Source organism: Carassius gibelio, chromosome B2 (genome assembly GCF_023724105.1).
Source record: "Carassius gibelio isolate Cgi1373 ecotype wild population from Czech Republic chromosome B2, carGib1.2-hapl.c, whole genome shotgun sequence".
NCBI lineage: Eukaryota > Metazoa > Chordata > Actinopteri > Cypriniformes > Cyprinidae > Carassius > Carassius gibelio.
This window is the reverse complement of record NC_068397.1, coordinates 1,054,723-1,081,150: the sequence shown is the minus strand read 5'-3', so window position 1 is coordinate 1,081,150 and position 26,428 is coordinate 1,054,723. Positions and strand designations below refer to the sequence as shown.

At 40.0% G+C, this 26,428-nt stretch overlaps 1 protein-coding gene across 1 annotated transcript in view; it reads right to left on the bottom strand.

Moving 5' to 3' along the window:
• LOC127950461 (gastrula zinc finger protein XlCGF7.1) overlaps positions 1 to 12,850 on the bottom strand; it is a 49,636-nt gene extending 36,786 nt beyond the window's left edge. Inside the window, exon 1 of the mRNA XM_052547544.1 lies at positions 12,673 to 12,850. Coding sequence (XP_052403504.1) covers positions 12,673 to 12,736 — 64 coding nt within the window. The 5' untranslated portion in view covers positions 12,737 to 12,850. The remainder of the gene's footprint in view (positions 1 to 12,672) is intronic.
• Between the last annotated feature and the right edge of the window lie 13,578 nt (positions 12,851 to 26,428).

Here is a 26,428-nt window from a genome sequence, read left to right as displayed (position 1 = left end):
TACATAACTTCTAGTCATTGCCCCCCTGCCACAGTTACCCGGTCATTATGTGGGAAACACTGCAGATATATTTAGAATAAGTTAAACGATAACGTTATAGTTTGACATCTTATTAATGTTCGCGCTCTTCCACTGATAAACATGGTATTAGCTTCGTGGCTAATCTAATATAGCAATGCATTAGTGGCTGTAAGTGATGTTACAGAATATTTATAAGTGATAATGATAGGACCGTTAGCTAGAACTACCACATCATTGTATATACAGTGTATGAACTAAATCATTTCACATGAAGAACGACAGACTCACCGTCAAAACAGAAAAAAAATCTCCGTGGCTGGCTTGGCTGATCGCTTTCTTCGCTAGTGGATTTCTGGCGCTGTTGTCAACTCTGGAGCTGCAGAGCTCCCTCTGGTGGGTAAACTATGCAACACTCATAACATGAGTAAAGCATGAGACTCCGTTTCTCATGTTCCATCGGCCGTTATAAACGCAGATGCCGATTTAAATGCAATAAGCTCATATCGGCCGATAATATCGGCCGGCCGATATATCGGTCGGGCTCTATTATTATTATATTATATTTGGAGTAGGCTATCATTTCATTTTAATAAATAGTTGGCGATAGTTTCACAAAAACAGAAATTATGTTTATTTACATTTACTCAACCCAATGTTGTTTCAAACCTTATATTCATCATAACAAACAGTGTAGAGAGGGCTCCCTCGGAAAAAATCCTGCAGGTGCCCCTGAACATATGGACTTAAATTTCAGGAACACGTAATTTGCTCTATTTCTTAAAAACAAATTAAAATGCCGCGTTTCCACCGAAATTACCCGGAACATTTGTACCAGGAACTTTTTTTCCCAGAAACCTTTTTCCCCCCAGACCTGTTGCTTTCTGTGTTTCCACCGCGGTGTAAAGTACCGGGAAGATTAGGCAAATAGACTGGTGACGTAGGTCTGCGCGCGTTTCTCAATACAAAGTACCGCTGATTAAAAAAAAAAAAAAAAGTACGCTGATTTTGGACGTGCATCCTCAGTAGTTAGTTCAGACTTTGTGCATTTGTCTCAAGAGTGTGATGTCTGCGACAACGCAAGTCCAGTGAATCTATAAACAGCAGTGTCAGTCAGCTCACCTCCGCTACTGTAATTTTTCTTACTGTATATTTACAATAAAATGAAATAGGATATCAAATACCACTGTCTCCTTTCGTTTCATTTAAACATAATAACAGCTGCAGAAATGTACTTAGTTCAGAGATATGTGTATATGCAGCCATTACAATGAAACAAAATATTATATAAATTTGCCTTTTTTATTTTCATTTTAACATATAGATGAATTGAATATAGACCAAAGAAAACCTGTTAGATTTACCCCGCAGCTGAATTATATTTTATGTTTAACCACTAAAGACACATCAGAGCCAGCGGCACACATCAGAAGATCTATCCCAGGAGGCACGTCCTGATTTTGCCAAGTCCTATGTGTTCCTAGGTCAACATATTTTGTTGACCCTGGAACAACATTTTACTCCAAAAATATATTCTTAACCATATCCCTACAACTAAACCTAACGTTAACCATGAGTAATCCCTAAAATCAGAGGAAATGATAGATGAATGACACTGATGTACAAGCACCAAACACTGATTTTAAGCATAAACTTCACAAAATCTATAAACTGGTTCTTCAAATCTGATTGGTTAATCACAATGTTGTTCCAGGGTCAACAACGATGTTGTCCCAGGAACATGTCTCACTTGGTAAAATCAGGTTAGGCATCCCAGGAGAGGCTGCTTCTCGGTGGATACATGAGGACTGAGCTCCCGCTGATCGAGTGGAGCTCACCGTCTCAGAGATCGGCGAAACACATTTTTAAATAATCGCTGTCTTTATAAATAAACAACAGATTTGAGTTTTAAACAACTACATTCTCGCCTGAAATACTTTTAAAATTACATTTCATGACACAATAACAGTAATATTTTGAAAATGTTGATCCGAATAAATAGTGGTTAAACTCAACCAATGCTGCGGGAATCAACCAATCAAGATGTTTAGCGCCAAAGCCCAGCCCCGTACTTTGAAAAAGTACCACCTCGCCGGCAGGGACTTTCTGAGGGGCATTTTTTTACCCGGAACTTTATTTAGTTCCTGGTTCCTGCGGTGGAAACACACCAAGTACCAGGCCAAAGTCCCTAGTTCCTGTGTAAAGTTCCTGTGGTGGAAACGCGGCTAAACAAAGTCACAGCTGATCGCGGTGCATCTCCAAACAAACACACAGCCGTTTCCGAACAACGTTTTGAATGAATCTGTATTTCTGAACAAATATAGCGAGTCAATGATTAACCCACCACCAATTCTAAATCACTAAATCATAATCTATTTTTATGAAACTATTACCAAATATTTATTAAATTGAAATGATAGCCTACTCAAAATATAATATAATAATAAAATAATAATATTACTTTGGAATAGCCTTCCTGATAATGTTCGGGGTTCAGACACACTCTCTCCATTTAGATCTAGATTAAAAACACATCTCTTTCGCCAAGCATTCGAATAATGTATCTTTTAAATTGTGAGTGTAGTTGCATCTGATCAAATGTGCATTTTTATTCATTAGCTTGGGTTAAACTAATTTTAGTTTGTTGGATCAGCAGCTATGCTAATGATGTCTCTATTTTGTTTCTATGTTTTGGTAACTAGGATTTACACAAGCTCCAGTCTGGATCCAGAACACCTGAGAAGAGATGATGCTGACCCTCAGAGGACCTCAGATGATGCGAAGCCTGAATCAACAACAGAACTAACAAATATTGCGTGTGACTGCATCATATAATAACTATTAATTACTAGGGGTGGTTAATCTGTCTGATTTCCCGATTCGATTACGATGATTGAAGTCCCGATTCGATTACAGTCGATTTCAGATTATTAACGATTCTCGATTAGCGATTATTGATTTTCCATTTCACAACAGTAGCTAAGTAGTAAACAAACTGTGTAAATCATTACTAATAAATGGTAGAAACAAACCGAATGCATGTAGCGGTTGGGATTTTCAGTTTACTACATGCAGCAAGCACTCTGATTCCATGTATGGGGCACATATATATTATTCATATGACACACAAACACAAGTAGACAAGACCTTTTTAGTTCAAAATCTATGCCCCGTGTCACATCACCTCTGCTTCTGCTATGAGCAGCGCGGCCAGATCTGCCTCGCGCACGCGCCGAGTGTGCACAGCTCGGACTACTGTCAGTGTCATTGCAACTCTCCACCTTTCCTCCTAATTGTCCTATGAATACTTCGACCTCGTCTAACACACCCAGTGGCATTAGACAGTCTCCACTACAATACTGTCACCGCGATTGCAAAGAGGTGCGGTCAGAAGACAAATATACATGTCTAGCGCGGAAATAATCTCCCGCCTCGTCCCTGCAACAATAACACGCCTGCTAATTTCGTGATGAACACTCCGACCCCTGCAAACATTGTTCACACCTCTGACATTTGGCAAAGGACCATTTACATTGGGCAAAGGATTCACCGTTTGTGCTTGGTGTAGGGCTATACTTTCACTTTCAGTATCACCGTCATCTTCTGAATGCAGATATTCCCCTTCAGAATCAGTGTCCGCGAATAGAAGTCCCAACACTTCATTGCGGGTTTATTGAAGCTTTATTGATGCCATTAGATAATAATAATAATGATAATAATAATAATATAATGCCAATACTCGCTGACGTTGACAACATTGGTCAGATAAAATGGCTCACTTTCACACTAGCTCCGCTTTTTTCGCACTGATTCAGTGCGCTCTCGAAGATTTTGTTAAGGAGCATGACGTTTTTTTGAGTTAAGAGATTAAGAATTACATGTCTGCTATCTGATGCAGGGGAGGTCGCGTGAAATTTGACACCCTATTTGACAAAATCGGCAGTTTTATTCAGTGCCCCATTTTATCCAGGGTACCCCCAGGATCCTCCAAATTAAATTCAAGGCTTTTTAAGACCTTTTTAATACCATTTTAAATGAAATTCAATGCCAACTTTGTACCCATTCTGACAGAAGTATGAGGGGAAAATGTCAAATCTGTATAAATTTTCCCTTTAACCCATGAACTGCGAGCCGAAGTATCGTGACTGGACGTGGTCGTCCACCCAGTAGCGAATATGAAGGTCCAAAAGGTACAAAAATTTCAGTATTCGGTACCGATACCAGTGAAAATCCATGGTTCTCGGTACCAATTTCGGTACCAAAGCAAAACACATAAATATGCAAATAAAAAAATAAAATTAAAACTTTTTAGCACTAAAAATAAAACCAATGCCATTCTTTTTTACAATTGTGTTTAAAGTTTTACTACAAATTATATAATTATGAAAAACAGTAAACAAGTTTGCCCCAAATTTAATTTGATTTGCTGAAATCAATACAGGGACGGTACTATTCAGCGCCAGCCAATTAAATTGCCATTTGCACATTAGCTCCGCCCACTACTGGAAAAACCGGCATATCTTCTTCTTGTTCGAAAAATATGAATAATCCTAAATGAACTCCATTATTTTGACAGGAGAAGACAACAAAGAATATAGTTTACATATAGCGTGTCGATTCAGCGTGGTAAGACTCTCGCTCTCTCTCTGTTTGCATGTGTGAGAAACAGCGCTATCAGTAAAGCGACGGAGAGTCGAGCACCAGAGTTTACAGAGCATCAAATACAGGTGCGCTGTGTGTCCATTGAGATGGAATGAAAAGTACAGATCGCTTGATGGAGAGAGAACTCTGAAGCTGAAATTAATGGAAGCGTCACGTGCTTCAGTCTATGTAGTAAACAAACCCGCACGTCTCTGCCATGAGAGGTTTGTCCATGTAGATGAGTAAATAAATCTGCATCTTAAGTGGCGTGTCTCGTTAACTTAACGTCTATCGGCGTGTGGTGTTAACTTATCGCGTAACGGCGCTTATTTAACGCCTGGCTGCGTTATAAAAACAGCGTTTTAAAATTAATATGACGTTGAAAAGTGAAAAATATACATCCAGCACCCGTACAATCAGCACCGGAGCTCCCCAGGGCTGCGTTCTCTCCCCGCTGCTCTTCTCCCTGTACACTAATGATTGCACATCTAAGGACCCCTCTGTCAAGCTCCTGAAGTTTGCAGATGACACCACACTCATCGGCCTCATTCAGGACGGTGACGAGTCTGCTTACAGACAGGAGGTAAAAGAGCTGGCTGTCTGGTGCACTCTCAACAACCTGGAGCTTAACACGCTCAAAACAGTGGAGATGATCGTGGACTTCAGGAGAAACCCCCCTGCACTCCCCCCACTCACCATCATGAACAGCACTGTGACTGCAGTGGAGTCATTCAGGTTCCTGGGCACCACCATCTCTCAGGACCTGAAGTGGGACATTCACATTGACTCCATCGTAAAAAAGGCCCAGCAGAGGTTGTACTTTCTCCGCCAGCTGAGGAAGTTTAACCTGCCACAGGAGCTGCTGAAACAGTTCTACTCCACCATCATTGAATCCATCCTCTGCACTTCAGTAACTGTCTGGTTCAGCTCAGCTTCTAAATCTGACCTCAGAAGACTACAGAGAGTAGTCCGGACTGCTGAGTGAATCATCGGTTCAACTCTCCCATCTATTCAAGAACTGTACTTATCCAGAGTGAGAAAAAGGGCTGTCAAAATCACTCTGGACCCCTCACATCCAGCACACTCTCTCTTTGAACTGTGTCCATCTGGTCGACGCTACAGAGCACTGAGCACTAGAACGACAAGACACAGGACCAGTTTCTTCCCTCAGGCAATCCATCTTATGAACAGCTGATAATAACGGCGAACACACTACACTTTATATTTATATACACATACACTTTATTTATCTAACACACATACTTAGTATACACTTAAATTTTGCACACAATATATATTTACATACATAACTTCATTTTGTAATATACCTGCCTACAATTGTCATTTGTATATTGTCATTCACTATCTACTTATTTGTATTTTTTATTCTTTTATTATGTGTTTTTTGTTCTGTCGCTGTCATTCTGTTGTACTGCGGAGCTTCTGTCACGAAAACAAATCCCTCGTATGTGTAAACATACCTGGCAATAAAGCTCATTCTGATTCTGATTCTGAAAAGCACGCGTATTCTGATCCATTTGGCTTTCCATAGGAGAGATTGTTCAAGTTACACACGGAACATTAACCACAGCTTAACTACAAATAAAACATTGGTTACAAACCATTGTATCCACAAAGGAAGCATATGGTCTCGCTACACTAACCACAGTTTGACCAGGGGTTTGTAGTAAAACTTTGGTAACACAAATATTAATCAAAGCGCCAAAAACACTAAAGCCATGATTAATTTTCGTGGGTTTAATATTTTAGATAACGACCTGCGCTACTATCACTGTACTGTTTCTGCAAACACACTGACACAAAGATATAACGCTGGAGATCTCTGTAACAAGAGTGAATAGAGATGATGTTTAGTGATCGACCGATGTATCTGTTTACCGATATTTTTCCCGATATTTAAGCATTTTTCCATAATCGGGTATCGGTTCCCTGTCAAGGGAACTTCGAACTGCGTCCTCTGAAGGGACACTATGGGGAACACCTCGTCGTGACCCGTGTCTGAAGCATACTTTGAAAAATGCCAATGTGTTGGCCGGCGACAGCCTCTGACGTCGCTACCGGCGCGACTATAAATACGCGCCCGTAGGACCCGTCACTTATCTTCTTCGTCTTCATTGACTGTTTTGTTTGAAGCGTGCATCTGAGAAACGACCAGAATGGTAAGAGCGATCTATTATGGTTATCATGGCATCCACTAGCAAGGCGTTTAAACAGTGTGTGCATCCATGTCAGCGTTATTTGACACCTGATGACACACACAGTCTTTGCGTCTCTTGTTTGGGCAAAGAGCACGCGCGCGATGTCCTTGAGGGGGCAATCTGCGCGCACTGCGAGCGTTTTTCTGTGGAAAAGCTCCGCTCTCGTTTGTCATCTGGATCTCGCGGCTCAGGACCCGCCGTTGCCGAGGCACGGAGGAGAATGAGCTCGTGGGGATCGCAGGTGGATCTCGCTGAGGAGTTTAGAGAGGGACTTTCCTCTCACACTCTCCGGCGGCAAACGAGAGCGAACTTCGAGAGGAAGATGCGTTGTCATTAACCCTTTCTGACACTGAAGTTAGTGCTCTGCTGGGTTCTAACCAGAAAGAGCAGGAGATATTTGAGAGTGGTGAAGAAGCTGAGGCTGAGCCGCTCATTTCTCCTGCTCTGCGTAAGGGGAGCTGTTAGAGGTTATGGATCGCGCCGCGGCAAAAAAAAAAAAAAAAAAAAAAAAAATATATATATTTTTTTTTAAATAAAATAAAAATAAATAAACTTGCCATGGAAGTGTGCCAGAAAGGTAACGTCGCGAGGTAGACTCGATGAGTGTTATTTTTCTGACCATAGCCCGCAGCCCAGGTGAGCCTTCCATTCTTGCCTGACTTACATGCAGAAGTTGAAAAGGAATGGAAGAGGCCGTTTTCTCTTGCATCCATCGGTTTCAGCATACGAGTTATGCTGATATCGATGGCATGCACGAGGACGGCTATGAGAGGATGCCCCCTGTAGAAGAGATGCTGGCTTGCTATCTCTCAGTGGGGGAACATCCTCTCTAAAATCTCCCTCTTTGCCATCTAAGCCCTTCCAGGATACATCCCGCTTAAATGGTAAATCATACGCAGTAGCAGAGCCCGAACAACAAAGGGGTCCTGGCCCATCTCGATCTGAGGATCGAAGACGGGCGCAGAAGGCTAGTGTCGCGGCTCGTGCTCCTCCCCCGCCTGAGGGCAGGGGCAAGAGGAATCGCGGGTCACGAACAGCTAAGCAGGGTCTGAAGGATGTGATTCAGACGGGGCAGCGTTCTCGTCTGGATCAGAGCGATACCTAGGAGTTTGTCACTTCCTTTTAGATGTTTTTAAATTCTGTTTCATTTCTCCCCTGCCTAATTCCCCTGTAGCCACCAGCGCTCCACCTGATCGTGGTTAGGTGGAAAGTTTCTCACATAACAGTCTCCTATCCTGGACCTATTATGTTTTTGGTTGGTCCTATTTTCATAGTGACCTCCTTACTGACGGTCCGGACCAAAAGGGGACGCCCCGTAAAGCGGGACTCCAGTACAGGAGGGTGGGTGAGTATGTAACCCTTTCTGCTTATGGGTGTTATGTTGCTGGTGGTTATGTCTTCTAACAGACTCTGTGAGTTTCCTTTTACAGTGCTCAGTTCCAGGCTTGTGCTCTGGCCACGATCACACGCTTTCGGCAGGCGGCCGTGCCGCGTGGGTTCGCCCCCCCCAGGGCGCGACACCCACCGCGGAGCGAGTTCCACGTGCGGGAAGCAAGCGCTCTGCGGTTGCTCGTCCCACACCCCTCCCGAGGAGCCTGGCTGATCGTCAGAACTGGCATAGCACTGCAGGGAATATCATGGATATCCGGCCAGGTCACCCTGAGGGGCCGCCTGGCCGCTTGGCGCATCCGGGGAGGTGGTAGTTACGGAGTCCTTCTGTATGTACTGCCTCAGGTGATGCTCCCCTCGCTTGAGGGTTGGAGCTCGCCTCTCCCGTGCGATCCAGCGCCTCTGCGATGCTTAGGAACCTTTCTGTACACACGCTAAGCCTGTGTACTGTCTCAAAACCACATGGTGGTCAGTGTGCACGTGAACACTTTGCGCACTGTCTCAAATCCACGTAAGTGGTAAGTGTGCACGCAAGGCTCTGCGCACTTTCTAAAATCCTATACGGTAAGGGTTACGCGCCCCGCTTCGTTCCCTTTCTTAAGATGATTAGCCCCGAGGTTTCTTGGGCTTCATTCAACCAGTGTGTATTTGTTATACACCCCAAGCATCGCTTCCCTCAACATGAGGGGCTGTGTGGACTCCCGCATATTGTGGTCTTTTCAGATAGTAGGCTTCACCAGGCCTCTCTGATGGTGAGCTCCCACATACTGTGGTTGTCAGGTAGTAGGCCTCACCAGGCCTCCCTGGAGATTTAGCTCCCACATGCTGTGCGTTTCCACTAAAAAAAACAAAAACAAAAAAAAAACAAGCTCCCACGGTTTGTGGTTGTCAGGTAGTAGGCCTCACCAGGCCTCCCTGGAGTCGAGTTCCATATTAACTTCCACTGAGGTTGTTATCAGGTAACTGGTAGTAGGCCTCTCTAGGCCTCTCTGTTGGTGAACTCCCACATATTGTGGTTATCAGATAGTAGGCTTCACAGGTCTCTCTGAAGGTGAGCTCCCACATACAGTGGTTGTCAGGTAACTTTTTTTCTGTACACACGCTAAGCCTGTGTACTTTCTCAAAACCACATGGTGGTCAGTGTGCACGTGAACACTTTGCGCACTGTCTCAAATCCACGTAAGTGGTAAGTGTGCACGCAAGGCTCTGCGCACTTTCTAAAATCCTGTACGGTAAGGGTTACGCGCTCCGCTTCGTTCCCTTTCTTAAGATGATTAGCCCCGGGGTTCCTTGGGCTTCATCCAACCAGTGTGTATTTGTTATACACCTCAAGCACCGCCCCTTAACATGGGGGGCTGTGTGGGCAATTCTCGCGGTAGTTTAGCAGCGCTCCCCTTTTCTAAAAGGGTCGCCTATGAGCATGCTGCTCGGAGCTCGGAGTCCTCCTCTCATGGGAGACTGAATTCTCGTTTTTTTCATCAGAGCGCTCCAGTACTACATACTGTTTTGAGACGCACTGTGAGAGCAGACATCCTGCTGAGGCAGGGGCTGAGGCTCGGGGAATGGCGCCTTCGCACCAAGGTGTTGAAGTAGAGTTAGAGAGATTGGCCAGACCTGGGTGGATCGGTTTTGCGGCTCAAGAGAGCGTCGCACTATCCCCTCTGGCTTCCTCTGACTCATCCAGCTCCATTGGGGCTGGACGCCATGGTACAGGCGTGGCCGAGGCTTCATCTGTATGTTCCGTCCTCCAATTGCTCTGCTCCCGGGCCATTCCATCTACGAGCTGCTCTTATCAGAGTGCCACGAGAGCCCCTCCTTTGTGACAGGCAAGACTTGGTAATAAACAGTGCTAAGTTCTTAGCCGTATCCCTTTAAAGGAATCTTTCCTTATTCCAAGCCTTCAGCTCTACCCCGGGCCGAGGCCCTTCAGGTAAGTTGGCTATGTAGCTTAGGCCTTTGGCCATAAGGGATAATGTCATGGACAGCCGTCGAACCGTCCCAGGGGCGACTCCCGGTGAAATGGTAGAGTTGGTACTTAGTGTTTGCCATGATTCTGGCCTGCACTCCCCTCAGCATGGCGGCGTGGGTATACTGTTCCCCATAGTGTCCCTTCAGAGGACGCAGTTCGAAGTTCCCTTGACAGGGAACGTCTCAGGTTACGAATGTAACCATGGTTCCCTGAGAGGGAACGAGACACTGCGTCCTCTAGCTCCCTGCCATGCTTCGGACGCAAGCTTCACGAAGAAGATAAGTGACGGGTCCTACGGGCGCGTATTTATAGTCGCGCCGGTAGCGACGTCAGAGGCTGTCGCCGGCCAACACATTGGCGTTTTTCAAAGTATGCTTCAGACACGGGTCACGACGAGGTGTTCCCCATAGTGTCCCTTCAGAGGACGCAGTGTCTCGTTCCCTCTCAGGGAACCATGGTTACATTCGTAACCTGAGACGTTTTGTAATATCGGATTCGCCGATTTACGGCGCCATCTTGTGGCCGTTTTGAGATTTCCGCCATTGCAGCCCGGGTGTCTGAGGAGATCAGTCAACAACAACTCAGTGCACAGGTAAATATATGTTCTACTTGGTTTGCTTTAATTAATCAACTTTATTTAACATAACAGACATGCACAAATGAGATCTGAGACATAAATTCCTGATATAGTTAATTTATGCAGCTTGTTTCTAAACAATTGAGACGAACTCATTGAGTCACGTAGTGTAATTCATCATGTCCTGCCCCAATAAAGACGTACCCTTACGAAAAATAACCATGGTTTTATTATAGTAAAACTGTAGTAAACCATGGTTTTTTGGCGTATTGACTGCCATTTGTAAAACCACAGATTTACTACAAATACCATGGTTAAACTATGGTTAATATATCAAAACCATGGTTAATTTGTGGTTACCATGGTTTAACTACAGTAACCATGGTTTTTTGGTTTTATTTGTAGTAAAACCATGGTTAATTTTCATAAGGGTATCTTTACATGAATTAAATAAAACAGACAAGAATGAGTGCATGTTGAAAATAAAAGCGTTGAATTTAATTCTCTATCTGTTGTATTTGCTCACCATTAGTCTAGAAGAGAAAGTTTGTTCATATTGCTTAGCAACTGACGGATGATCTGGAGGCTTAAGCACGGCGACTGAATGAAACTTTTGACAAGATTATTTTGTTTAAACACCCTAGATTATATTATCATTTACTACATAACAATTATTTCGCTAATACACATATAAATATAGCCTACCGCTTTGTGGAAATTAATTATTATCTCCATGCGCGATCGCGGTTGATTAAGTTATATATATATATATATATATATATATATATATATATATATATATATATATATATATATATATATATATATATATATATATATATCAAACAGCACTTTGTCAGTTGGCATTTCATGATTTAACGTTAGATTAAATTTAGATCATAAAATGCCAACTGACAAGTGCTGTTTAACTTTATATAGTCTCGGGGGAAAAAGTTCGTTCATATTGCTCAGCACCTGGGTTGATGATCAGGAAGCCTCAAGCAATGCCACTGAATGAAACTTTTGACAAGATTATCTTGTTTAAACACCCTAGATTATATTATCATTTACTACATAACAATTATTTCGCTAATACAAATATAGGCTACATATACCGCTTTGTGGAAATTAATTATTTATTATCTCCATGCGCGATCGCGGTTGATTAAATTATAGTCAAACAGCACTTTGTCAGTTGGCATTTCATGATCTAACGTTAGATTGAATCTAGATCATAAAATGCCAACTGACAAGTGCTGTTTAACTTTATATAGTCTCGGGAAAAAAAGTTCGTTCATATTGCTCAGCACCTGACTGGGTTGATGATCAGGAAGCCTCATGCATGGCCACTGCATGACATTTTTGAAGGAAGCAGGCTTACAGGGCAGAATGCTGAAAGACTCTGTTTTCTACACTAAAACCTAGTTCTGCTTAACTGGGAGTAAATAGCTATGCACTCCTAAATAGCCCTCCCGCCCCCACCAATATGTTAGAATCATTTTAGTGCTTTATTTTTTTACCTGTTTTTATTTTTTTTACCTCATCAAAGCTTTTATTTTAAAACAAAGACACTTAGTAACAGTGCGCTTACATTTTTTGGACTCAGACCCCTCTATTTATTTGTGTATAAATATAATGTTTTTTTTTTTTGTATGCAAGGGGGGAGGGATTGTTATAAATAAAATGTTTTTTTCAGCTCATTTGTGTTGTAATAATTGTCAGAAACAGAAGTATAACAGTAAATAAATATCGGTTCTGCATATCGGTTATCGGGTACATAAACATACAAATAATCGGTATCGGTATCGGTTATAAAAAACCAATATCGGTCGATCACTAATGATGTTAATATCACACACCTCTCTGCTCGTCGTGGGTTTCTGCATCGATCGCGTCTTCTTTCTTGTCTTTCAGAAACTCCATCGTTCGGTAGATTCAGTCGTTCCTCCGGGACTCGCTCCTTCGTGATTAGCGCTGCTTTCTTCAGCGGAATGATCAGGATCTGTGTGTGTGTGTGTGTGCTGGCTGTGGGAGTGGCTTACTGAAGCTCTGGGTCATGTGATATAGAGAGATCAACGCAGTGTTGGACAGTAACGAAGCATATTTACTCTCATTTTGTACTTAAGTATACACTTTCTGAGTATCTGTAGGCTATACTTTACTTGACTGTTATTTATTCTGGAAATTGATGACTTTAACTTCACTTCATTTAGAAGACAAATTGTGTACTTTTTCACTACACTGTCTACATTTCTAAGTAGAAGTCAGTCTTCTTTAAAATGTGACTTTTTTCCAGACAGAATATACTATTCTGTTACTAGGTCCCCGACCCGGGTTCAATGTGGGAATCAATCCCGGGACGTGGTTGCTTTCACACAGAAGGCAACCCGGCAATGTTCCAGAAATATTGCGGGTCCGACGTGCAGTGTGAAAGGGGCTTTAGAAGCACACACTTCCTGGGGGTCGGGCGTACTGCGCAGACTCAAACTGAGCATGATGACGTAGATGTCATGTGAGCAACCTGTTACTCTTCTAATCGCTGTGCCAAGAGAAATCTGAATCACCCACCGAATCTTCCAGAGATTCCGAGCGTGAACAGGAGCACATTTTGGTAAGTATTCTGATTAATTATCTCCCTTGACTTTATGCCTCCACGTCCCCCCGATAGCCTCATAGACAGTAAAAGATTGCCTGCGAGCTTCTCATCCTGTCCATACGGTAATTTCTCTACTGTGTGACAGAGAGTCGCTGGTTATGACGCAATCGTTAGCCTATTTTTTACAAAAACTGCTTCTATGGGAACATAACGTAAGATACAAGGTAATGGAGCCTTTTATACATTTCCGTGTTTCTTTAGAAATAATTAATGGACAAATGGAGTCTTTAAACGCCTCAGATGTAAAGTTATTCACTGTCAAAGTCACGCCAAAATGAGTCAATGGAATGCTAACAGCAAGTGGGGGTCCGCTAGCCAATGGCGGCGCCCAGGGGTGCTTCAAAAAATATGAAACCCTGCCCCCCGGTTCAGTCCTGGAACGACCGCTATGTGAAGCCAGAACCAATGACACCATAGTGATGACGCACGTTATCGCGCAACCCTTTACGGGGTGTTCTGAAGACAGATCAACATTCACAAAAAAAATAAATAAATAAATTATGTGCCAACTGTAAAGGCCCCGGTATACTTCAAACAAAGTTCGTTTTCGTTCTTCGTTTGGGGGCAAAAAGAAGTTTGAAAAGGCTGAGAGATGGTATACTGTTTCCGAACATTGTAGGTCAATAGCTGCGTTTACATGGACCCTTCTAATCCGATCGTAATAGGACTAGAAGCACAATCAGAATAAAAATGTCACATGTAAACACGTCCATCGGATTGAATTGGCTCGATCCGACTAAAATTTCAATCTGATTGTTAGGTGTGGTTCATCCCTTTTGTATTCCGAGCGAGAGGACATCAAAACACTTGATTGGATTGAAAACCGAAACGGGAAAGTTCTGCGTATGCGCAGTGACGTAGACATAGCGTAATGACGTATGACGCGCAGAACGATGTGTTTTTCTTGGTGAATAAAGTGTTATGAATAAGTGTCCTCTCATTATAACTCTCCCCTTTCACTCAGTGTATGTGAAGTAGGGTGGCCAATCATGCCATTCTCACAGGACGCGTCCTGGCCAGGAATTTTATATTGCCCAAAATATCCAAGCTTGTGCTTTTGAATCGCTCTCATGTTACTTTGATGTCATACACCGATCAGTCTGCTCAATGCTGCTTTCCAGTCCAACAATAAAATGTACACGTATTTGCATTGCTTTGACCGTTCTCTGTAGATCCCACCTTCTCACGCACCACGATTGGTCGATTTACGTACAAAGTCTGCAGGTCATTGGTCAAGTGATCATTACCGTCATTAAGTATGTAAACAAGAAACCAAAGCCAAAACCTGGATGTTTTAGGCAATATAGAAATCCTGACCAGGACGTGTCTTGCGAAAATGGCACGATTGGCCACCCTAATGTGAAGTGGAACAGGACCACGTCCCATCAATCCTCATTTAAGACTCTCATCAACACACGACTAGTTTTGTGTGCGGGAAGAGGCACTTTACTACTTTTTTTCTTTTTTTCTTTGCTAAAGTAAAGTTAGGCAGCACATGTTCATGTTCTGGTCGTCGCCTAATTAGGACCCGAAATAGATAAATATAACGTGTGCTTTTTAAACAGCAGCGGGAAACTCTGTATATTCATGCAGTGTGCACATACCAAAAGAGTAAATCCCATCAGAATCTTATGACATGTAAACACGCACATCAACCCGATCAATTTATTTACCGTTCATGTAAACACTACGTACAGATTCGTCAATCACAATGAATTCATTCTGAAGGAAGCAAAAGGTGTCCATGTAAATGCACCTAATGTAAACATGACTCGCGATGCTCTGGCATATCCCCTAAACACAACTCAATGAAATGATGAAGTGTAGGCAATCTAGGTGTGAGACTGGCACCAATGGTCAGAATATTATAGACAAAAGAATAATGATTAGCAGCAGTTCAGAGTCAAGTATCATGTTTGCAATACAAAAGAACCATTCCATAATCAGTCCTTTATGGGAAGTGTGAATGGCTCATAGTCTGAGAACTTTAGCATGATGTGGAAAAAAATATATTGGAATCATTTTGCTAGTGTTAGTGTTAATTTATTTTAATAAACTAGATAAAATGTTTTGATAAAAAAAAGGTTTATTATTGCATATTCGTTTGGCATTTCATTTATTGTATACACTTTAAATTCTCTTATTGAAGGAACAACAGCATCAGTATGGTGTAACATTTATATGATGTCATGAAAATGAGATGTTTCATCTCATGGGGCTGATCCTCTAATAAATTTTTAGAAATAAATAAATAAATTTGAAACATGTATTTGGTACTTGCTACCTTATATCTTTACTCTTTCATTTTTTATGGCTTTGGAAAACTTTCTTGGATGTTTCTCTGCATCACTTGCATAACTCCGGGTCGTTGACTCCAAGCTTTGTTGTTATTTCTTTTTAGGAATGAAATACTGTCTCTACATCTTTAATGTCTCTCAGCAAGCGATTGTACAGGAGCAGATATATCTGTGCCAGCTCAGCTATTCAACAGTGTATTCAGTTGTTCTCCTTAATGACCTCCGCAGAATGAGATATGAAAAAAAAAAACGCAAAAGTGGAGTTTCAGAACACACCCACCGATTGCGTAACTGCCACGGACCAATAGAAACTCAAAGGTGTTTAGGAGCCAAAAGAACTCCCCCAGAAAGCTCACTTTGGTTAGCTGTTGCGAACTGCCGAAACAGACTTTGTTTTGGTCTGATTTTATTCTAAATGATGTCGTCATAGGTCATTCTTCGATTTCGAAGTATATCGAGGCCTTAATGAAGCAGAGATGAGTTAGTTCCTCTCTATCCGTGCTGAAGTTGAGATCGTTCGCCAGCTTCAGTGAAAGTTAGCGTACCCAGCGTTTTTGACTCGTGCATTACACGTCACACCCTGATGTCACGTGTCTTTACTGGACCTTTACGTGTTGTGTTTGAACGCACGCACATATTCCTGGTAATTACTGGCAGTGTGAAAGTGCAAAATCTTGTGACCCGGGAACAATTGCCGGAACACATTACCCGTGTGTTTTCGGGAATCGCAGTGTGAAAGTGGCTTGTGTCTCCTAACAAAACACCAAAACATTGTTTTAGTTTTAGTCAGTCGCTTCGCTAGATAAGAAACTTCTTCCGCTGGGATTGTTTGGAGCGTATTGAAGCTGCATTTAAACTGCATATTATAAGTTATTACTGCTTTTGTGCTCCAGGGACACACACACAAACACACACACACACACACACATATATATATATATATAGGGGAGAGAGAGACAGAGACCAGCAGCAGAGCGGCTCGATCTAGGACACTTCTGAACAGAGAAGCTATCTGAGCACAGAAATAAAGATGCTCCGTACAGATGATCCAGACACTTTTCTATCTACAATATTCATACCGTATTTTCCGGACTATAAGTCACACTTTTTTTTTCATAGTTTGGCTGGTCCTGCAACTTATACTCAGGTGCGACTTATAGTCCGAAAAATACGGTATATGAGTTACACAGAAATCCTTTGACGACAGACTTTGCTCAGGTATTTCAGGACGAGCAGAACAACACACAGATGCAGTGAACGAGATCGGCCCTCTGTTAGTCAGGTTAGCACGTCTTATAGTCACATTACCTTTTTTTTTATTCACATGGTGGAATTAATTCAGTAAATGAGTTTCCATCGTAGTTTATGCAAATTTATTTTTGGTTAAAAAGTTTTTCCTACTCAATTGTGTGTCCTACTCGGATACATTTGTTTTATGCACAGTTTTAGAATTTATGTGCATCTTGGCATTTCCATTCAACATTTTTTCATGGAAAATTCCAAAATGTGCATAAAAATAGGTGTATGTAATCATAGCTTTTGTAGGATTGAAAATGATCAAACCTATCATCTTCAGTAACTAAAGGGCCATTTGGTGATCCTGAAGACACAGAGATCAAGGTCTGCTGGACAACATGTCTGTTCATCGGGGGTCTGCTCACAGCGGCTGGAGCTGTTATCTGCTGATGGGGCAGTTTGAATGTCTCACGTTTGGTTTGTACTCACGTGGTCAAGAACGGGATAACATGTGGAAGCAATTAAAATACTCCTGCTTTAGTTACATTTAAACTCTATTTCTCTGCGTGACAAACATGTTTATCAGCATGGAAGAATCAGTCGAGATTTAACTTAATCTTTATGCACGCTTCTGTGCTTCACATTCATCTGTTTGAATCATATGCATGTAAAATAATGTCTGTGTGAAAATAAAAATGTTTATAGCTTATTTCATTGTATGGGACCAAATCATTAAAAGCATTCCTGTATAAGTGTACACAGATTGTGTGTGTGACCGTGAAACACACTCCAGGAGGAACATGTGCATCACAGATGTGACTGGGTGTCAGAGGTCAAAGTTGAGCAGTGGTGGGGTCAGAGGTCAGCACTCCCTGTGTTTAGTGTGCTTTGTTCTGTTCTGTGTGTTCATTCTGCTGAGTTTCAGTCTTCATCCGGCGGCCGTTGTGTTTGTAAATCTGTTGTGTTTCTCTCTTCCCTGTTTGGATTGTTTAATAAATCTGTGTCATCCTAACACGATCAGTTTGGATGATATTAATGCATCTATGTCTCTTGATTTCTGATCTCAGCCTGTGTGAACTGACATGATGTTCATATTTCATGATGTTTGTTTAGCTGGAGTGAGCAGAGGGAATGCTGTCTCTGTTCTCTCTGTTACCCCCCCCCAGACAAGAGAGCAAAGGTTTGCATTCACACCACTGATCATAACCCGTTTCCTGAGGACACATGGTGTGAATATTCATTACTGCGTCATTTGTCTGGCTTCATAACAAAAAAAGCAGAAATGTGGATGTCAGTGTCACACATCCACTGTGTCTTAATGGACTTTTACGTTGAAAGTGTTTCCTGTGTGGCAGCCATATTTGTAGTCCCCTGTAATTCCTGGTGTCGATCCGTCCTGAATGTTCCAGGTGTGTGTGATTATTAGTCCTCTGTATGAACAGTGACAGGGCTTGACTGCCATAGTGGCCTGTGTTCTCCACCTTCCCTGTGTTCTCCATCTTCTCTGTGTTCTCTATCTTCTCTTTAAAGGGTTACAAAGTCTTCCCTTTTCTATGGCAAGCAAACAAAATTTATATAACGTTTGTGCAAAGTCATTTTAGAGACAGTTAAGAGAGAGGAGAGATACAAAGTGGAGAACTTGTTTTTCTGGATCTGAAAATGAATCACCTTCTTGGCGTTCATTGTATAAAAATCCTCTTCCAAAAAGGTCTGGTGATTTACAGTGGCGAATTTTGCATTGTTCATTGGCAACAAAAGTGTTTTTGTTTAAATGTAAATTTTCAGTTTCTCGGCTTTGTACTGTTTGCAAAGTACCTGACACTGTTTTTCATATTTTTTGTGAATGTTGTAAATTACTTCCTTTTTTCAACATTTTAAATGGAATTTTCAGCAGGTTAGGTATACATTTTTCAAAAACAATGTTCATTTATGGGTATAAATACTCTCGGAATAAGAAGGAGGTTTGTACTTTTTCAAACTTTCTGCTTGGACAGGCAAAATTAGCTATTTGGAAAGCTTATAGAATTGAAATGGAAGGTCAGGAAGTTAATATGGTCAACTTGTTCAAGGCTTTAGTTGAATCTAGGATTCGATTGGAATATGAATATTATCGAGTAAATAGTGATGAATTGATGTTTGAGAATAAATGGTGTTTAAATAAGGGTTTAGTTTTTGTAGAGGATGAAAATCTTTTTTTTAACTGGTAGTAGGTTATGAAATGGTTTTGTATGTGAAAATGTAATTTAATGGTAAAATAAATTTGTATTTAAAGGTCTCTGTGTTCTCCATCTTCTCTGTGTTCTCCATCTTCTCTGTGTTTTCCATCTTCTCTTTCTTCTCCATCTTCTCTCTGTTCTCCATCTTCTCTCTGTTCTCCATCTTCTCTCTGTTCCTGATTGTTATTTTACTCTCTTTATTAACCTTCATCCTTCCCTCGGGTCAAACTGAATGTTGAATTTTGTATTATTATTATTTTTAAATAGAAAATCTGACACAATCCAGAAAACAATTATATCTAAATGAAGGGCTGAGACTAGAGAATGTTACCGAGGCAAACACTCACATGTGTCAATGTCAGGAAAGTTTTCATCCTCGAGGCCTCATGAGGTTAGTTTAGTTAGGTTCTTCACAAACATCTTGGCGTGTTTGGGTCGTCACAGCACATGCTCATGTCCACTGTTAAGATGTGAGAACCAGTTTGAACAGTCTAGGGCTGATCAGTCTTACTTTTCAGATTCAGATTAGAACAGAGTACATGTTTGCAACTGATGTTAAAAGTTATGACCACTCAGAATAAAATATGGATGACTAACTTTGTAAGCCTAGTGTAAGCAGTTTATTCAGCTGGTTTGGTCACATCTGTTCCTCTGACCTCTGACCTCTGACCTCAGTGTCAGAGAGAAACGGTCTGTGTATGGACTGTTCTTCTGTGAGGGATTTTCTCTTCCCATGTCTGTCCCAAGCGCTTTTCCAAAAGTCTTTGTGATCGTAATACATTGTTTTCTCTTTTCATGGAGAGGTTACACTGTTAGCAATTGATTGTTTTTGTTGTGAATGCAAACGAATGATGGGAAATATACAGACAGCCCTTTAATATTATTGTAACTATGCCGTAGAAGCATTATTTTACAGCAACTGCATAGCATTGTGGGATCGCTGCTGTTTGAATTTTGAAATTCCTCGGCCAACAGTGCCAGAAGTATTTTAACATTCTTGTCTCAGGTATGTAAATATACAATCTGTTTTATAAGTCTTCATATATATTAATACTGGTGATCTGAGTGAGTGCTGATTGTTTCGTTTGGTTTATTTCAGTGGAATATTTTCTGATTTCTCTTGAACTGACGCACCTGTCTGCACCCTATTAAGAAGACTCCTGGGCTTTGAGTTGACGGGCTAGTATTGATGCCCACACACACCCCACAGCTTCCCCAGTTCAAGACTGGCTGCGCACCTTTGTTGTTTATCACCATGTTCCCCCGATGATAGACTGTCTGGACGTCTGGAAGTGAGCTAGATTCTTCAGTGAAACTGTAATCTTGTTTGTATGAAAAAAACGATCAAATAAGTTTGTAATATGTGATGTGGCATAATGTGTTAATAATAAAAAAAGAAAAGTTGCCATTGTTTTGGTTTTAATTGTGGAAGATGGAAAATTACAGTATTTTATTATAACATTTAGAAATAACAAGAAATATACAATATATTTTGAATTACAATATTCAATTGTGATTGTCTCCTGTAAAATTACAGGAAATTCCTGGCAACTGAGTTGCAGTAAATATACAGTAAATTGTAATAAATTACAGCATTTAACTGTTATAATGCTACTATAATCACAGTACTCTATTTTATTAAAAACAGTATATTACTTGCTTTAAATTCATGGCAATTAGTAGCCAGGAATTTCCTGTAACATGACAATCCATTTTTAACAGTGTAGATAAGTGTTAGGATATAGAACATAAGCTAGCTATGAGCAAAATAACTTTATTCTGAATACTGAAATATAAAGAGATATGTGTTGTGTCTGAATTGGTGAGCAGCGGATGATCCCAGGTCAAAATAAAGTCTGCTTCAAATAATTAAATATCAGCAAGTACATTTGGAGAACATTCTAATTTATTGTATTTATACACTATAAATACAGTAATTAACAGTTTATTTGTACTTCAGAAGCACTTCAGCACAACTGCAAAAGTATACTAAACACCTGTCACGCCAGTAATCATATTTCATTAGAAATTATAGACTTTTCTTTATTCGTCTTTAAGGATTTGATATCTGTGTTTCTAATTTTGCACAGAATATATATTAAGTATTCATGTTCTCATATTTGTGAAAACATATAAAGTTGTAAATCAGCGGTTTATTTGAGATGATAGCATCATTAGAAAGTGTCTTTTTTATTTTTTATATTTGTATTTATTTGATATTTCAAGGTTTGAATATTTATGAACACTAATTCTTGCAGAAAATCCACAGCTGCTAAAGTGTTTGTTCAGCGGTAGAGACGTGTGTCGTAGCGGACGAGTCGACACCATCATCATCGTTCAGTCGACACACACATCTGTTTCATCCGTGTCCACAGTGTGACGCAGTTATCTTACAGGATTGATAAAGTTGTGTTTTGGGTTTATCTGTGACATCTGTACTGTGCACTAATAGCAGAAGATTGGATTTTCATTCAAATGAGTTTCGATGTCTACCAAAGTTCACAACTGAACAGTAAATACACTATTATCTTAAAGTACTTGAAGTGCTATATTTTTAATGTGGAACAAAATATTAATGACATAGTCAAGTCACTGTATTTATATAGCACTTTTTACAAGGCAGATTGTGTCAAAGCTGCTTTACAAAAACAGGAACTAGTGTGTAGTGGGCTTGTTATAGTTTACTTGATTGTACTATTTAAAGATAACATAAAAATGTAAACATGTATACAGCAGGTAAAATAAATATTGAACACATCACCATTTTTTTCAGTAAATATATTTCTAAAGCTGCTGTTGACATGAAATGTTCCCCAGATTTTGGTAACAACTCAATAAATTAGGGATGCACGATATTGGATTTTGGCCGATATTCGATATGCCGATATTTTCAAAATAATTTTGGCCGATGCCGATACCGATATCGATATATATACAAATATATACTGATATATTTAAACTTTAATTTTACTGAAGAGAAATCCATGTATCTCTTCTGTACTGATTCTACCATAAATTTATTATTTTACAAATGTAGACAGACATTCACATCTGAAAAACAGGTCAATTATTTCACTTGGAGAATATCGGTTTGGCTCATCGGCAGAAATATTCATATCGGCCGATACCGATAATGGTCATTTTAAGCTTTTATCGGCCGATACCGATATTGTGCCGATATTATCGTGCATCCCTACAATAAATATATACATACAAAAAAATATATAAAAAATACATGAGTTCAGAAATTAAGTTCTGTGTAATAAAGTGACAGGGGAAAAGAATAGAACACATGAAGAAAGGGAGATGCAAGAAGACATGGAAAGCCAAGACACCAGCAGAAATATATCAGTAATTAGAAAGCAATCCTGCCCTTACTCAGGGGTAATTACTATTAGCCTCAGCGCTAACACCTACAGTACCAGGATGATGAAGAGGAAACACGGCTGGACAATGATCAGCCAAGAAAACTCTCGACTGGTTTCAGAGAAACAAATGAAAGCTGCTAGAATGTGCGTGAATCACCTTGAGTCCAGTAGAACAGTTCCTCGAAGAAGCCACAGAAGTGTCAGGATCTGAAGAAGAACACCTGAGCAGCTCATGAGACTAGCTTCTCCTTCTGTCAGCACCAACACTGACTCCTGAACCAAGCATTCAATACATTTCAGTAGTTCAGCACCTCTTCCCTGTCCCTTTATTACACAGAACTTCACTTATGAACCTATGTATTGTTTTCTTTGTATGAATGAAATGCTTGAGTTGTTACTGACATCTTGTGATCATTTCATGTCATCAGCAGCTTTAGAAATATATTGACTGAGAAGAACAGTCTCTGGCTTGAATTACAATTAATAATCTCGGGCTTGTCGGCGCGAGAACGGACAAATAAATATAAATACAGATTTCATTCACACTGACAAGCTAAACCAGATCTCATTAATAATTAATGTCTCTGGCCAAAGAACAGAAAGAAAGACGAGAGAGAAATGACCGCTGCGATCAGCGAGCGCAGTATCACAGCAAGCTCACAAAAAATAGTTTATAGTTGTTAAGAGCGTTTTAAAATAAAATATTACCGCAAATGCACACAATCCACCCATTAGAACACAACAATGGCTAAATCAGGTGTTTGTGAGCTGTTTAACTGTGAAAATAAAAGACTGTTTGACACGAGAGATCGCTTCTGATACTAGAAGGAAAAAAAAGTCTACATACAGAAACTTTTACATTAAAACAACCCCGGTGAATCAACATATAACTATTAGAGGAATATATTATAGAAGTTTAAAATGAGTGCTTGTGAGATCTTTTTGTCTAAGGGCAGAATAACATCGATCGCTGATTCTGGCTTTTCGACGGTAGAACGGACAAATCATGGACAAGATTATTTCAAAATACGTAATAGCTTGGAGAATATAAATGAAAACAGCCATGTGAACATAAACTGTTGAGAAATAAATCGGCGGTGGATCTTGATGCTGGATTTGAATATTAAAGTGACTGCATTTACCAGCTGCTTTCTGTCTTCAATTTTAGTCTAAAACCAGAAAATCATTCCTCTCGGCTGCTTTGTTTTTTGTATGTGTGTATGCATTCATGTATTTATAATTTTATAGTTTTGCTCTAATAATAATTAATCTTTATTTAATTAAATTGATGACATATTATTTTACATTTGTGTTAAATTTTTAGTAATGACCATTTTTGTTGTCATACAAACCTTCTTCTTTACAATACAAAATAACAATTGTCAATAGTAAATATTATGAAAACAATAACTGTTGTACTTTTTTCATCATTATATAGTTTATGTATTACAATTGTAAAAACAAAAACAAATTTGGCAACTCACATAGTAATCATTCAACACTGCGTGAAAATGTAAGTTAATAACTATTAAGTGTCTTGTTCAGGGACACACTGGTGTCTCACAGTGGATTCGATCCGGGTCTCTCACACCAAAGGCATGTGTCTTATCCACTAAAAGAGTAACCAACCATTTATCAGTATATGCTACAGAGCTAGTGGCAATATTATTGTCCTTACAGTGGATGGAAGAGAAGGAAGTAAATAACACTGTCATCTGATAGTTTCTCAGCACTTGAAAGAGTAAATAAGAGCAAATAGATCTACATATTCCATTAAGTAAAGCAGAAGCTAAAGTGTACATTAGAACATATACACAATCAGTACGGCAGATATACTGGGACGATCATGAAACAGGTAGACATTTGTTTAATAAAATATATATATATATATATATATATATATATATATATATATATATATATATATATATATATATATATCTGGTTGATGTTGGGAGAAAGGAGAGTAGGAATCAAAGAGTAGGAAATATCATTACACGTCTTAGAATTAGACATACTAGACTTAATAGTACGTTATTTAGAATTGTTAAGCACCCAACTGGGAAATGTATTCACTGTAATCAACAAGAAACAGTTAAACATTTATTTCTTCAATGAGGAAAATATGACAATGAAAGATACCGCCAGTCAATGAAGAAAGTGAAACAGGACTTTTTCTTTGTCAGGTTTATTGGAGAAATCATCAGCTAACAAGATATATATGATGACATCATTACCCTAATAAGAGAATGTGAATTAAGTAAGAGAATATAGAATAAGGGGAAAAGAAAAAGGAAGAGAAAGATATGTATGTGTAACAGGGGCGTAGCAACCGGGGGGGGACGGGGGGGACACGTCCCCCGCACTTTTAGAAACAGGTGATTCTGACCCCTGCTAATTTTTTTTTTTTTTTTTAGGATCCAGCGTGAATATTTCCTGTAGTGTTCTCTGATTTGTTACTTAGATTTGAGTGAAGTAACATTCAGCCAATCACAGAGCGAATCATCTCCTGGGCGCGTCTGCTATGAGCTTCAAATCTCTTGTTGCTCTTCTGAATTTTCGTTCGTTCGTTTGTTCACTTTGCTATTAGGCCGTCTGGGATAAAATGCACCCCAGAAAAAAGTAAAGGACGATTACATCCTTTTTTCAAACACACACTGTAAGTATGTTACAGTATGTCGCGATGACACGAATCGAGCGATAAAGTTTTCATGTTATGATTTAACCTATTGAACCCGTATGGACCTCGTCACGTCGCGCCGGATTCAGTGTGTTAAATGCTCTCCTAATTGTCACTTTGGATAAAAGCGTCTGCTAAATAAGACGTAACAATATTATTGGTTTCTGCTGTCTTTTGTTTGTCTACGTGCTGCTCCCGGAGTAAAATTATAATTTCACAATAAATCATATTTGTTTTGCAACGAATATCTTAAAATACTTTATCAAATTTTATTATTTTAATTCATAACTGTTACTTTATGTCCTAACTAGTCTGCAGGAAAGGCAGGCTGTGACGTCACTGGCAGAGAGAGGGGGCAGTTGCTCAACCTCTCCAGAATGTGTACAGGTGAGATTTGTATCTGGGTTACTCCGCCGCGGTACCCCCGAAGCAATCTAAAATAGTCCGAATATAAACACTTATTATAGGTGCACCCTAGTGATTCAGGACAAGCCAAAAACACGGTTTGGAAAATAGATTCATGGTGTACTCGCTTATTATACACATTTTTCTACATTTTGAACACAAACAAAGTTACGGACCGCAGCTCTGATTGGTTGTTTTGGTTTTTTACCGGGAGTGATGTATTTCTGCAAATGGCAATAGGACCACTGGGAGGAGCCAGAGGAGCTTGATTTTTTAACAGATTATCTGTCTCATATTTTTCATAAAATGTATGTTGTATAAAATTACTGTAGATGTAATCTGTATACTCATTTAACACCTGTTTTTGTCCAACTGTTAAAAAAAAAAGTTATTGTTCAAATGTAGTGCAACTGAAATATTGTAAATATCATAAAATATCTTTATTTCTTAAAAAAAAAAAAAAAAATTATAGTTGGTCTCCCATTGGTCTCAAAGTCCTGCAGTATTTTTAAATTTCGAGTATGATTTAACAAAAATAGGTTCCTGTAAGCTATCATGTCATGTTCCCAAATTTGAAAAAGTAAAATGCCAATTGGTATTCTATTTAGAATTTATTATGAACATCAGCTTTGGGTCAAATCACCATACAGCTGTCCCCCCCACTTTTAAAATGGCTGCTACGCCCCTGTGTGTATATATGAGGAAGGTATTTTTTGGACCCTTACCCTCTCTCCCCCATCCTAGATAAAGCGTAGTT